The sequence below is a fragment of the Daphnia carinata genome, chromosome 9 (assembly GCF_022539665.2).
Source record: "Daphnia carinata strain CSIRO-1 chromosome 9, CSIRO_AGI_Dcar_HiC_V3, whole genome shotgun sequence".
Lineage (NCBI taxonomy): Eukaryota > Metazoa > Arthropoda > Branchiopoda > Diplostraca > Daphniidae > Daphnia > Daphnia carinata.
This window is the reverse complement of record NC_081339.1, coordinates 8,980,622-8,995,317: the sequence shown is the minus strand read 5'-3', so window position 1 is coordinate 8,995,317 and position 14,696 is coordinate 8,980,622. Positions and strand designations below refer to the sequence as shown.

At 44.0% G+C, this 14,696-nt stretch overlaps 2 protein-coding genes across 4 annotated transcripts in view; one reads left to right on the top strand and one right to left on the bottom strand.

Moving 5' to 3' along the window:
- Window positions 1–14,696, top strand: part of LOC130685729 (lipid droplet-associated hydrolase-like) — a 91,156-nt gene that overhangs the window by 21,096 nt on the left and 55,364 nt on the right. The gene's annotated exons all lie outside the window — the stretch shown is intronic.
- Window positions 15–11,627, bottom strand: LOC130685733 (uncharacterized). 3 transcript variants are annotated; one of them, XM_057509057.2, is made up of 17 exons: window positions 10,356–11,215; window positions 8,122–8,740; window positions 6,679–6,699; window positions 5,800–6,376; window positions 5,492–5,638; window positions 4,067–4,162; window positions 3,803–3,963; window positions 3,577–3,701; window positions 3,294–3,464; window positions 3,042–3,149; window positions 2,902–2,964; window positions 2,650–2,757; window positions 2,458–2,541; window positions 2,229–2,368; window positions 1,869–2,072; window positions 1,636–1,772; window positions 15–478 (listed from the first exon to the last, which is right to left on the bottom strand). In XM_057509057.2, the coding sequence occupies exons 1-17, from the start codon at window positions 10,546–10,548 to the stop codon at window positions 328–330; spliced, it is 3,105 nt and encodes a 1,034-aa protein (XP_057365040.1). In that variant the 5' UTR covers window positions 10,549–11,215; the 3' UTR covers window positions 15–327. The 3 variants fall into 3 exon arrangements, with proteins under 3 accessions (XP_057365040.1, XP_059352845.1, XP_059352846.1); XM_059496863.1 differs by lacking the exon at window positions 15–478 and adding an exon at window positions 1,075–1,163 and having other exon boundaries at window positions 10,356–11,627; XM_059496862.1 differs by lacking the exon at window positions 6,679–6,699 and having other exon boundaries at window positions 10,356–11,627.

Below are 14,696 nucleotides of genomic sequence, written 5' to 3'. Positions count from 1 at the left end.
CTCGGAACAAAGTGTTTCTTTTCTTTTTTTCCTTTTTGAACGTTTTTTAAAACCTCTTTTTTTTCATATGTATATGTATAATAAAAAAGAATGAAAGAGGAGTCGAGCTTCCATGTTGAGCCGGTATTCTTCGTCTTTGTGTATCGAACAAAAAGGCTACTGATGTACCGATGTACTTCTGATTTAGGAAGCCATGTTTCTCAACACGGTTATTGTACGAGAACATGGGGAGATGAGATAAATTAGTGGGAGAGAGGCCAAAGAGATAAGAGGACATAAATGGAAGGATGAAGAAATAGTTTATGGGAAAATGGATTCTGATTCCTACTACGACGCGTTGATTTTGATGGTACGGATGTCGGCCAGAAGCGCCGTGCTCTCTGTGTGAGCAGGAGTGCCGGATGGCACAGGAACGGCAAGGGTGCTAGATCCAACGCCACTGGAAGTCAGAATGCAATTCTGCGTTGCGAATTCCTCACTGAAACGTTAATCGCAAACGTTAGATCTCAACAGTGCTCCGCTTTCTCTTTCCAACATTTCTGTTGCAGCACGGCGGATATTGGCAATAAATTTGGTCAAAGAAGACCGCCTCTTGCCGGATCGTGCGGGATTGTAATAAAATATGCCCTTGTGGCATCTCTACACTGCATTCAGACTAATACAGACAATGCACCAAAACCAATGAGTTTGCCGTTGTTGCGTTGTTCTTTCTTGTTTAAGAAGACAAGATTCATTTATCGATCGTAGCCCGTGGTAATGAAAGCCTTTTCTCACATCCAAACATTGAAACAATGAAACCCAAAATAACAAAGGGGACGAAAGCGAACCAAGAAATACTTGCTGCAGCACTACAAACGATATATATTGACGATGAGAAACGGTTTTTTCTGAGTATGATGAAGCACAACACAAAGAAAAAGGCATTACGAGCAAACAGTCCTCATTTGGCACAATCCGTCATCATCAACCAATTTTTTTCCCCCCATTTACGGAAAGCTAGGCTCTTGCAAGCCTTTTGCTGATATCTACGGAACTTTTCGGCAGGCCAAATGTTGATTTGATCATTCACGTGAGAAAGTAACAAATAATATATTGCTTATAACGAACTCTGGTGCTTGTCTTCGGAGGTTGCGGCTGGGGCATAACCAACTTTCGGGTGAACTCTGCATGAGCACAACAACAAATAAAGGATAAAACAAGACAAACACACACAAAAAAAAAAACACACCAAACAGGCCAAACCCGTGCGAATCAAATCATACGCGGTTAATTCTACCAAAGGTAAAATATACCAACATAAAAAAATAAATGAATTAAATCAAAAGATTATTGAAAGAAATTAACAAAAATAATTTGGTTGATCAACAGAAAAAAAAAAAAATAATGCATAATCGTGCGTTCAAAGTAAATGTAAGAAGTGTAAGTACGTGAGAAAGGTGCATAACTGACAGGCGACAGCAGGTAAAAGGGCAGACAACGACGTAAGTAAAACTAGACAATAAATGTCCAACACCCGGGTAAAAAGGAAAACAACAAACCGTCGTCGATTGGCGTAACATTGGTTTGGGGAAAAAATGCAGTGGAAGACGTCGTGGCGGAACGAGGGAAAGTGAAAGAAAAATAATTATGTTTTACCGATCATTGCGGCGAAATAGAGCCGAAATTTCGTCAAACGTCTTGTTTTTCGTTTCTGGCACGATTTTGTAAGTGAATACCCAGAAGAATGCCAACAGGACGCTGAATGGCAAGAAAATGTAGTTGTGTAGCGCCCCCTGTTTGAAAGCGATTAAACGTGAACGCATTGGCAACGTTAATTAATGTGTTTTTTTTTTTTTTCAAAAATTCCATTTGAAACGTCAATAGTTTACCTTGAGAGGCAAAAAGAAGAGACCAACAAGAAAATTTGCCAGCCAGTTTACCAGTACGGCGATGGACATGGCAGCCGGTCGTGGGCCTTGACTGAATAATTCAGCTGTAATCATCCATGGAATGGAGCCGGGACCAACGGCGAAGAACAGCACAAAGGTTAGTGTAGCCACGACCGCCACGTAGCGAACCCATTCGATTAATTCCTACATTTGAAACAAAATCGTGTAGGTAAATATTTTTCCTAATTCCAACATTTTAGTACTATGTCTCTACAAAACCCGCTAGATGGCTCTTTTCTTGACGGCTAAAAATTTAAGGCAAACCAAAAAAAAAAAACAGCATTTCGTAGAAATACGTACCATAACAAGCAAAGAGATAGTGATGAATATGCTGAAAATGAACATGCCCCCAAGACCCCATAGATGAAGGGTGCGACGGCCAGCCCGATCCATTAATGGAATCGACACGAGGGTCATGCCCACCATAATGGCGCCCACACCTATTGGCAATTTTCAAACGGTCAATTTCATGCTTCTTTCACATGATTAAAAAAAAAACAAAAAAAAACAAATGATTTTCTAATCATACCAATAGTGGCGTATTTGGCAGATTCGCTAGCTAAACCAGCACCGATGAAAAGCTCAGTGGAATAGTACAGCACGGCATTGATTCCTGTATTTTAACGTGTTAGCCGACGTGGTATAGGCCACCGTGGCAAGAAAGAAACACTTGTAAAATAGAGTTGGGAGAATGCGATGCACACACTTGTGAAACACTTACCCGACAATTGCTGCGAAAGCTGCATAACTATGCCAATGCCAAGGGGCATGAGCAAGGCGCGCGATTTGAGCAATTCCAACATTCCCATGTGCGCTTCAGATTGTTGGGCTGCATCGTTGGTTTTCATTATTTTTCGAGTCACGAATCAAAGCCATTTCGAGAAAGAAAAAGAATAGAACGCAATCAAATATGACAAATGAGCGCCACAATCGCAAAAAAAAAAAAGAAAGGTAAGAGGAGGATAAAACTCACCCTCGACTCGCATTTCTTCCATGTCTTCTTCAATCTGGCTAGAGGCCCTCAAACGTTTCATTGCTGCAATTGGCACAAAATAATCAAACGGAAGGGAATCAGCGACATGCCACAAGAATCGATAAACAACCAAATCTCACCAATCCTGGCTTCTTCTTCGCGATTGGCTGTGATGAGGAGATAGCGCGGAGATTCGGGGCAGAACGAAAAAAGGACTAATTGCAAGATGGCAGGGCATACGGCTAAACCTGCAACACACAACATGTCCATAAAAGAACGAATCGAAAAACGAGCAAACTTTTCATTTTGAAGTGAAAACACGCGAGGCGAGCGAAACGTTGCCACTTCCAGTGGCCGCTCACGAGAATGTGTCATAAATCACGAATTCTTACCTAGTAACAGCGGCCATCCACTTTCGGTGCCGAGAATTTCTTGAATGCCTAAAATCTGCGAGAAAAGGATTCCAACGGTGACCCCCAATTGGTTCACCGTCCCCAAGCCACCGCGCAAATTGAGCGGAGCGATTTCCGAAATGTACATAGGGACCAACGACGTATTCAATCCTTAAAAAAAAAAAAAAAAAAAAAAAAAAAAAAAAAAAATTAAATTAATAAATATAAATAAATAAAAACGTTTAGAATTGAAATAGTCGGGTGATTAATCACAGGCACGTACCGCAATTGAATCCGATGATCAGTCTTCCAATGATGAGCATTTCGTAGGACTGAGCCGCTTTGGAGAAAGCCATCAGAGCAGCTCCGAGAATACCCGTTGCATTATTCAGCAGGAGGCCACGTTTCCTTTGAAAGCCAATCAGAATCAAACGTAACACTCGGATTTATTGTCGATATGCTGAGAAATCAAGAAATTCATTAAACAGGCGGTAGATTTTCGAACCAACCTGCCAAATCGATTGGCGACGAATCCGCCTCCGACGCCGCCAATCATCCCGCCAATCGCAAAAATGGAGACGGTGATTGAAAAGATGATTTTCTCCCAGCCATCGGCAATCTTAACTCCGTAACGTGAGTGGTAGGCATCTTTGATAAACTCCTCGATCACCTGAATCCCGCCAACAACGTAGGCAATAAAAATGAAAGAGGAGGGGGACAAAACCAACATTCGCGTAAGGCGCAACGGTTGAATCGGATAAGTGGTTACGTACTCCTTGCGGTGCGTTGATGACTCCCGTATTGTATCCGAACTGGAGCATTCCAAGCACGGCGGCAAATATGGCGTAGATGAGGAAGCCCGTCAGTCCCTGTTATGGGAAAAAAAAAAAACACGTGAAATATAAGAACCAATCTGATTTTTTCAAAAAAAAAAAAAAAAAAAAAAAGATGGTGGGCTATGTGCCAGCTTGTAAAACTGCGTACAGCCCGATCTTTTTTGCCCCGTCTTCCTCTTTGTGTGCGTTACGTGCACACATGAAAAAATAAGTGCACAACTCTAAGTTGGGGAGTTCAATTCATCCACTTCAGTTTCGTACCGACAAAAAACGCGATCGACCAGTTTAATTGAAATATCAAAAAGTGATGTGCAAAACAAAAAAGGTGCAACTGACTGAATCGCACGGATTGAGAACATGCTTCCCTCTCCACGCGCTACAAAAGTTACGACGTGAAAAGCGGCGCTTTCAAATCTCTATCGTTCAATGTTTCACGCGCCAAGTGCAATAACCATCTGCTCAAAAACAAATATAGATCAAAACGATGCAAGCACAGAAAGAACAAAATTGAAACAAGCAAACAACAGGTACAACAAAAAAAAAACGAGTCTGTCAAAGACAGCGCGTGCGCTTCCATGTTCAAATCGGACACACAGGGAAAACACGCTTTTCGGCTAGTTTTCGCTAGAAGAAAAAAATAAATAAATAATAAATAAATAGAAAAAGTTGAAAGAAAAAGATATCAGCGATAGAGCGACGTCGGAAGTTTGAACGCACATTTGCCGACTGTAGTCATCGTAGTTCGAACTGTACCAGAATGACCTTCCATCTGCCTCATCTTTTTTTTTTTGCGCACAGCGAACTGATGACACCAATGCCCTTTTTCCTATATCACTGCAACCGAACACCGCTAATGAAGCGAACTGAAGCTGAGAAGAATGCAAACGAACCGAAATCAATGGAGCCAAGCTTAGTTGATGGACATGCATTGCATCGGCTATGCAACGTGTCAAGTCAAATCAGCGATGGCGCATATATAGAAAATAAAAAAAAAATTTCCTTCGAGAAAACGAAAATAAAAATCAAATAAAGACAGGCGTTTTTATTTGAGTGAGCTTATCGCGTTCTCTTTCAATATCGATCGCACGTAAGGGCGGTTGCAATACTACTCTCGAGGCTAACATGTCGCGATGGGTTCTTCTGTCGTTTTGAAATTTAAGATTTTCAAAATAGAAACGTTAAAAGTAATCGAAAAAAAAAAGCCTAATGCAATCATGCAAATGCGAAAAAAGAAAACCGACAAAAAGAAGATGCGACATTAGAGTTTGTCAGCCAATGTGAAAAAAAAAAAAAAAAAAAAAAAAAGAAATGGAAAAAGATCCGAACAAACAGTAGGCAATCCACAGGCATAGTTGCGGATACCTGTTCGAGTAATCTCATCTTCCTACGTCGATTTTGTTCTTGTAACTTATCGATGCAGTCGCGCAGATCGTCAATATCTTCTTTGACGTGGTGAACTGATTCGACCTCGTGTCGTATAGTGGACATGTCACGTTTCATGTCGCTCACCTGTCACACAACAAGCGCACCCATTCGTTTTTGCATCCATTAAACGAAAGGCAAAAGAAAGATGAGAAAAAAAAAAAAAAAAAAAAAATGAAAGGAAAGAAAAATGGGATTTCGTATGAGAATAGTTGGTGGCGCACGGCGAAAACTGATTGTCTGCTGACCTCGTTTTGACAAGACTCAACAGATCGGGTCAATTCTTGCAATTGGGTGCGAATCTCGCAGAGGGCGGGGCAAACAACGGGCGCCATTTCCAAAGACGTTTGCAGTTGGATGGCGTGCGTGTGGCCGCTGTGATTATTGCGATTGCCCCCCTCGCGTTGCTGTTGTTGCTGCTGTAATTGAACTTGCTGCTGCTGTTGTTGTTGTTGTTGTTGCTGCTGATGGTGTTGCTGGAGGTGAGCTATGCTACTGCTAACACTAGCCGGCAGCGACATGGCTGACGTGGCTGTCGGTTGCATTAGGAACGGTGGGCCGAAAGACATGAGCGGCAGCAATTGTTGTTGTTGCTGTTGTTGTTGTTGCTGTTGTTGTTGTTGTTGTTGTTGTTGTTGTTGCAGCAACAGCGAGGTAGGAACGCCGCCTAAAGGGGCGTTCATTAGAAGAGCGCTGGCCGATGAATTGGGAGCTAAAACGGGTCCCGTTAACTGACGCACTTCGCCCGCTCCGTGATCGAAACGTTGCAATGATCCCATCGCTGGAGGCAGTTGGAAAACTCCACCAGGCGGCGGCATGCCACGCCTATTTGTTGTTTTCCCGAAAGTGAATGGGCGTTCGTACGTTGTTTGTTTGTTTGTTTGTTTGTTTGTTTTGTTTTGTTTTGTTTTGTTTTGTTTTTCTTTCATGAGAAAAAAAAAAAAGGCAGCCATTATTTAAAGAAAACAAAAAAAATTCCTGTAGAAAATCATGTGAACAGTGAACTGCTACAACCCTTTCAACATGATATAGAGGTCGCCATAGTTTTTATGGTAAACTTGTGTGTAGGAACGATGCATGTGATCATGGCTACAGACTTGAAAAGCGCCAAAGTATTGATCACTTACCCGCCATCTCCTGCGTGTTGACTATGTAGCGAACAACGAAAAAAAAAAAACGCCGTTCGCAGATCGGTGCGTACGGTTGAAAATGGGGGCGGCAAAGACAAACAAGAACAGCAAGAAAAAAAAAAAAAAAAAGGAGAGAGAAAAAAGGAAAAGAAAAAAGAAAATTGTGTCAACAGCGGTAATCGTCACATACCAAGAAATGAGAAGACATACATGGCAAACAATCGAATTTACCCTCCCCTTTCTTTTTTTTGTTTTTGTTGTTTAGAGGCGTTCGTCAACCGATATGTATATACATATATATCCATGCTCGTCAACAGAGCAAACTGTCTTGCATACAAATAAAAAATGTTAAGATTTTTCCTAGCGGTATGCGCAACTGTCTGGCACGTCGCGAGTTTGGCTCTTCATGTCACAGTCTCACTTTTTTTTTTTTTTTTTTTTTTTTTTACTTTGACAATCGCTCGGGCCCACAAACGTATAGGAGACGGAGAGGGAATAATCAATATTCAACTTCATCATCGAAACAATTTTTTTTTTATGTTTATAACGACAAACATTAAAAAAAAAGAAAAATATATATAAAAAAAAAAAATACCTAAACCGAAGAATAAATAATTCAACGGAGAATTATTAGGGCACGGGCATTTATTGTTTGCGCAATACTGAACACGCAAGCCGGCCGGCCAGCCCGCAATGTTTGTAGCCTCACTGTCTATGGGCTTACGGTACTCTCTCGCATTTATTAAAGGCAAGTCAAATTGCGTAACTGTGTGTTAGCAAGAAGAGACGATACGGAAATGAAGGGGGGGGGGGGAGAGAGAGGAGCGCTACAGTCCGCTTTCGAGACTGTCAATGCACCGACCATACCAGGTTAAGAGACCATTGGACAACGTGACGAGTTAGGGCATGATTCATCGTTCTTGTTGCTGGATTGATTCCTTATTTCTCATGCAACCCTAATCCCGCTGAACCCCAACAAACCCGAGTCACGCTATCAATAACTCTGCCGGATTGCACGAGACACATCGTACGACTTCAAGGTACTGTACCTCTTCCCTTTCGACCAGAACCCCCCCCCCCCTCCCCCTCCATTTTGAAGACGGATCGAAAAACTAAAACCTTCCGTGTTTGCCTCGAATCTTACAATCTAAACCATTACTCTTTTGAAAGGTACGTATCAAACATACACACAAAAAAGAGTTTACAGGAAAAAAAAAAAAAAAAAAAAACGAAAACCACATGCCGTTGTAGGGATTTAAAAAAAAAAAAAAAAGGAAATCCATTAACCATTTCAAAATCCAGAGAGAAAAGAAAAAAAAAAAAAAAAAAAAGGAAAAACGAAGATCCATCAAATATAGAAAATTCCGATTTGAACTGAATTCTCGAAACAGAGGGACGAAACTGAAGAGGATGCGAACCGATGGGGTGAAGACGAGCTACCTGGTGCGATGAGTTGCACGACCATCCTTGATGGTGGACACGGTGACATTGGCCGACGATGACGAGTTGGCTCCGGCGTCCTGCGGATCGTTTGAATCGAGCCAGTCTTGATTGGCTTGGAAGACTCGAGCCAGGACGTCAGACGGTCGGCCGTTTTGGTTGAGCCAATGCGAACGTTTGATGGGCCGATGCAGAGACAACGTGTGAGCGCTAGCCTGATGATGATCGGCCGATGGAAACGGTTCGCTGCCATTGTCAGCAAACGATCCGGCGCCGCCGGCCGGTCGGAAGAGGACCCCTGCCGCCGTCGTAGACGACGCCGTGGCGTAGGGGTCGCGATACGACCCGCTCTCGTTGCCACTCGCCTTGGCACTCGCAGCTCCGCAATCGCTAAAGTGAGACTGTGTGGGCAAAGTGGCATAGCGACCCGACGTGCAAGAGCTGAGGTTTTCGTAATCGGACGTGTCCGATGAATCGAGAGTGCGACTCTTCGCTTTGGCAGGAGCGACGCCGTTGCCACCAGGGCTCGTGTTGGAAATGGCGCCACCAGCAGCAGCAGCAACAGCGGCCGTTGGAGCTTTGGCTGCTGTGGCCAACGGCCGGAACGTTGTTAACTGAACTGCGACATCATCCCAAAAAAAAAAAAAAAAACGGCAGTCCAATGAGTAATGTTAAGGCTCTTTGATTTCTTCTTCTTCTTCTTTTTTTTTTTTTTTTTAATCGCAAATGGCAAACAAATAAGTAAAAGCTAAGTTGTTGTTGTTGTTGGACTGTTCTTTAACTCGTTCCGACCCGTCCGCTTGTTAACATCATTTTCGAACGTTGATGCGCATAGACGATGTCACCCACGCGTTTAAAATTAGGGATAAAAAAAAAAACAAAAAAAAAAAAAGGACGTGGAAATGAACGTCGGTAGGCGAGTAGGCCCGGCGAATACAATACATCTTTTTTTTTTTTTTTTTTCTTTTTTTTTTTTTGAAGTAAAGTTTACTTTTTTTATTGGATGCGTTGTATATATCTCGCACACAATACCGTATTCGGTATCACGGTGCCACACTCGGCAAAAGACGTCAACCAACTTTTGCCAGCTATTTACAATGGCCCCCGTTTTTTTTTTCCTTCTTCTTCTTCTTCTTTTCCTTTGGACAAGTTTGGATGGGATCAATAACTGGGCGAATCTACATCAAAGTCAACTTGGCCTTTGACGAAATTTTGGGAAAAAAAAAAAAAAATAAAATAAAGGCACACCCTAAACAATGTCAAACTCTAAATCGAATAGATTTAGAGAGTTCGACGTAGATTTTTTTTTTTTTTTTTTTCTTATTTATTCTGGCGCTACAATTGATTCGAAACGACGTCCATCACGGCCCGTTACCGGCAGAAAACACAACGTCTTAAACGCCATTATTAAAGTACCGTTCATCGTTGCGTTGTACCGAGGAATCCTAATGATGCCTACTAGGCAACTCCATCGTCTTTCCCAAAAAAAAAAAAAAAAAAAAAAAAAAAAAACCATTTTCCTAGAGCCAGAAGAAAATCGCTTCCCCATTTCATATCCGATTTTTGTGTTGCCTTCAAAAAGATGCGTTCCCATCGACACACACGTACGACCCGGTTAAACCGTTTTTTTCTTTTTTTTTTTTCCTTCTTCTTCTTTACGTTGTACATTTGCTACATTGCAGTGAGCGAGTTTCAAAAAAAAAAAAAAAAAAAAAAAAAAAAGGCAAGAAAAATGGGAATAAAGCAAAGGAGGGGCGCACTGAGCGGGGCAAAAATCAATGACGGGCATGTAGGCCTTCTTATAGCTTTCTCTTCAATCAATCCTAAACAAAATGGACTGTCTCCAATAGCGTAGGTAACCAACAACAACAACAAAAAATGTAAAGCCAAATTCAATGTGGACAAGGGACATGCATGCGTCGCGACATAATTGAACAGGCTTTCCATTCGAGGTTGTTTCTTTTTTTTTTTTTTTTTTTTTTTTTAAATTCGAATACCCCCCCCCCATCCCCCTTTGAGTTTAACGTCCTATGCGGGACTGCAGTCAGTTTCGGTTACTTTTATTTGCGCTATATTACCCCCCTCCCCCCCCCCCACCGATGTTTCTAGTTTGGCTGTTTGCCGGGGTTCCCCCGGCTCTCGCGTATGGATCTAACACACACACACACATACACACACAACGTGGTTGAATATCTATATAAAAGAGTGTGTGTGTGTATATATATAGGTAATACCCGTGTCGGTGGCGTACCAGGCGGCGCCAGCTCCTGCTGCTGCCCCGGTCCGGCTGGCCGTAAGGACTGGAGCTACGTTGCCGGACCGGGCAGCGGCAGCGGCAGCGGCAGAGGCAGCAGCAGCTGCGGTGTTGGCGATGTGACGGGATGTGCTGGACGGCGAGTCTGAATCGGAATCGCGACACCTCCGCATGTGAGGAGGTGAAGCGGACGACGTCTTCGACGATGGATGAAAGATGAAGAGCGGCGGCAGAGGCGGTGGCGTTGTGTCCGGGCAAGGCGGCGAACTGCTCAAACTATTGGACGATATCAATTCCTCCACTTCCTCCTCCTCGTCCTCTACTTGTTCGTCTGTTGCACCTTCGCTTGCCGTTCCCGTCTCGATTTCGTCAGACTCTTCTTGTTCGTCCTCTGCGTCTGCGTCCGAGTCTTGTTCCGTCGCCACAGCTGCTGATGCTGCTGCTGCTGCGTCGTGACGATGACGGCTGGGCCCTTCTTCTTCTTCTTCTTCTTCTTCTTCTTCTTCTTCTTCTTCTTTTTCCTCTTGCTCTCGCGAGCAAGAATGTTGATGGAAATATTCGGGAATCGCTTCGCTCGAGTCTCCAGGAGAATCTCGATTCGGCCGAGCGCCAAACGGCGAATTGCCGTCACCTGCCGCACTGGCCGTTTCAACGTTCAAACTGAACCCGCCGGCCACTAATTGCGAACAGCACGTATTGAACACGACCCAATACGAGCTGTTGATTCGCAATCCCGTTCCGAAAGCGGCACCAGACGACGGCAATTGATTGCTAGTTTCACTCGCGCGCGATTGGATCGAATCCGGATGCAAAACTCGGTGTTGGATGCGATCAGCCGACGTCACGTCCGCGCATTCGGCCACCGCCTGGTGCGCTGCCTGCCGTCCTTGATTGGCCGAAGCGGCCGGCCAACAGCGGGGATTGGCGGTCGAGTGCGCGTTTTGACTGCGATCTTGCGACTTTGAACGCTCGGCTACGACTCCGAGCCGCTTGAGACGCTGGTGGGCACCAGTCGCGCTACCGGCCCTGGCGTTGCCACTGCTGCTGCTGCCGCCGCCGCCGGCGGCGCTTCTAGAGTAACGCTGCCGTCGCCTGCCCCGGCGCTGACGGTGTTGACGTCGCTGCTGCAAGTCCACAGTGACTTGAGAAGCGGCGCTACGGGCAGACGCGGCGGCGCCGTGCACTTTGATGATGGCGAGTGAGGCGTGTGCGTGAGGCCAGCGCTGTGTGCCGCGCCCCCACCCAGCACACACGAAGCTTGCGCTCCCGCTTCAACTCAGTCCCCTTGATTTCAAAACAAAAAAACGCGGTCCACACGCAGGCCGAATCATCAGCTTAAAAAAAAAAAACGAAAAAAAAAAAAAAAAAAAAAACAAGCCGCAAAGCCAATCACCTGGTGACGGACTCGATTGATTTGCGCTTTTTATTTCTCTTCGTTTCCCAATTTTTATTTGAAATGTTTTTTTTTGTTTTTTTTTCGAGAAGCTTATGGTCAAGCGCAAGGCTTCGATAGTTGTCGAGTTCTCGAAATCACAGATATACACCAAGTAGTAGGTCGGTTCTTTTGAACTGAAGGTAAGCCCCGCTTTGTCGCATAAAACACGAATAGCAACACACACACACACACAGAGCCGACGAGAGTTTAGAGAAAAGTCAATAGCGGCTCGGTTGATACGATTCGCCGTGTTTTGTTGTTTTTTTTTTTTTTTTTTTATTTTAGTCCTTTCCTTTGCAGACTTTTTATTCCTTTTTTTTTCAGATTTTCTTTCTGTTTTTTTTTTTTGTTTTTTTTTTCAACTCCCTTTTTGGCTGACTGTCCTAAGGGACTGTGTCAGAACAAGACGGGCTGCCGCATCCCCGTTGCCTGCATTCGAAGCAGCAGTGGCTAACCGACATCCGTTGTTAAAGTTGCCAGTAATCGTCAACTCTCTGTGGAGACAGGACAAACAAGGATGACAAACGCACCAATAGGAATTGTCTTTTGTTTGTTTTTGTTTTTCTATCTCACTCTCTCTCTCTCTCCCAAGGATGCAGAAATGAACAACATACGTAAACTTGCAAATAAAAATACGAGATCGTCATGAAACAACAGTAAAAAAAAACAAAAACATAATAAGGATAAAGAAATAAGGAAAAAAAAAAAATCAATCACGTGCAATCCTTCGTTACATTATGTTATATGTTGAAGGACGCCGCTTCCCCCAAAACAAGAACAACTCACATCGATTGAATGGCCGGAAAAAAAAAACTGGAGGTGAAATTCACAGCTAACCGGCGTGATACTCAGCCAAGAACAAGGTGATCTACCTTTTTGCTTCAAAGTAGTCAACATCTACCAAAGATTTGGCGGGGAAAAAAATGGGGCAGTTTAAATGGGAACGGAGTAGAGACTCGTAACGCAAATGACGCACACACACACACACACACAAAAAATGCGGCTGCAAAATAGCGAGCAAGTGGGTACGGCCAGCCCTTTTGCCCCATTTCGCCTCAAAGACGGGTTGGGTCTCTTGGCGTCCCCCCCCCCCCCCCCCCCCACCCCCTCTTCGCAGACTAAAAGATGGTATCAAATCGGAAACGAGCTCCTCATTCCGGTTTGCGTCCGATTTCAGCGTCTCTTGGGGCGGTAGACAAGAGAACCAACTAAGAAAGAAAGGAAAGGGAAGAAAACAAAATAAAATAAAATAAAATAAACCCAAAATAGGGAAAGGCCAATGCTGCAGAGACGTGGCATCGTAGATTTGGTCGGGTACTGGTGGGACACATCAATCTCTCGCTATAGCGACTTCCCTTTTTTTTTTTTTTTTTGCTGTCAAGCCGACAACGGCTTTACGCCACTGGCCGAGCAGTGGCTGTGCGGCAATCTCTTGCTCCGAAAGAAAAGAAAAGAAAAAAAAAAAATAAAATAAAATAAAGCCGATGACCGAAAAAAATGGTAGATAGTCACTGTGTTATTGGCTAATATAAACAGCGCGCACTCTTGGGCGCTCGTGTGCGTCGGCTTAAAACAAGGATGTTATGGGCATTCCGGATGGGCGCATTTTTCTAGTTCGGCTCCTTTCATACATTTCGTTAATTATTCACGCGGTAGGCAACAGGGAACGCAACGACATCATAAGAATCAAATAGTCGTGCACTTGATTTACTGTACCTCTCAAAGAATCAATGCACACAGTTTGCATGGCAAAGTCCTATTCCGTTCACGCGAAAAATGACAATGGGACTACCTTGAATGTTGCTCTGTATTCCCCTAAAATGCGCACGTAAAAATGCACGTGACTGTGTGTCTACACGCTTCGACACTGTCACGTTTAACGCGTTTTCAGCATTCTTTCCATGTTATTGGTAGACGCACAGCTCGATGGCGCAGTTTCATATTGCGGCCGTAAATGTAAGCCGAAGATAAGACGTTGAATGTAATCTAATACAATTCCAACGAGATGTTCTACCACCGCATAGCCGAGGAAGCGTTTAGCTACATCTAACAATTTTCGGTTCCGCAAATCAAATGTTTTACACGTTGGCTATTATTTGTCGTGCCGCGCGTTCGCCACGAGGGCATTTCATACGGTAGAGGCCCGTCACAGTGGCTCTCGATCAATAGACGAAAGGTTGAACATCTTCCGATGGCCATAGTCAAAAGTCCTTTTGAATTGCCACAACAATGCGCAACGATATCACCTGACACGTCATATGTACAAGCCAGCACAACAGCAATCTCGTTTGTCAGTCAAAGCGGCTACGTAGAGACGTGAAGCGAGTCAGACTCCCTCCCCCCCCCCCCCATTCTCCCCTTACACAGTTGGCTGCTTCACTAATCAAACACAATTAAGTTAATTGAATTGCAAGCCGCGCTTCCCACTCGCCATGCGACGAGAGCCTAACGGTAGATGGTGTTGTCACAAAAAATTAAAAAAAACAACAACAGAAAAAAAAAAAAAAAAAAACCGAGTCCGCGTCACTGGGCACGAAAGCCAAGAGATGCGATTCTCTTTGACGTTTCCTTCCTCTTTCCCTATTTTTTTTTTTTTTTTTTTTTAATACATTCTCCTCTCCGTCATTCGAATCTAGTCTCAGGAGTAGAGGGGCATCATAGAACAACGCGCAACTTCTCGGCATATCGAAGAGGAGGAATTCTCCCCTCCCCCCCCCCGCCCCACCTTTTTCTTTCCATTTCCAAACTGACATTCCAAGCGAAGCGTGCTGCATAAAAGACGATCTTGTACCAGTGACACAATCAGCACGGGCTCCTCGAGCCCAAGCCAAACCGCAAGTTGGCCGACAAAACTTTCGCCCAGTTCCTTTTTGTTTCCCTTCTTTC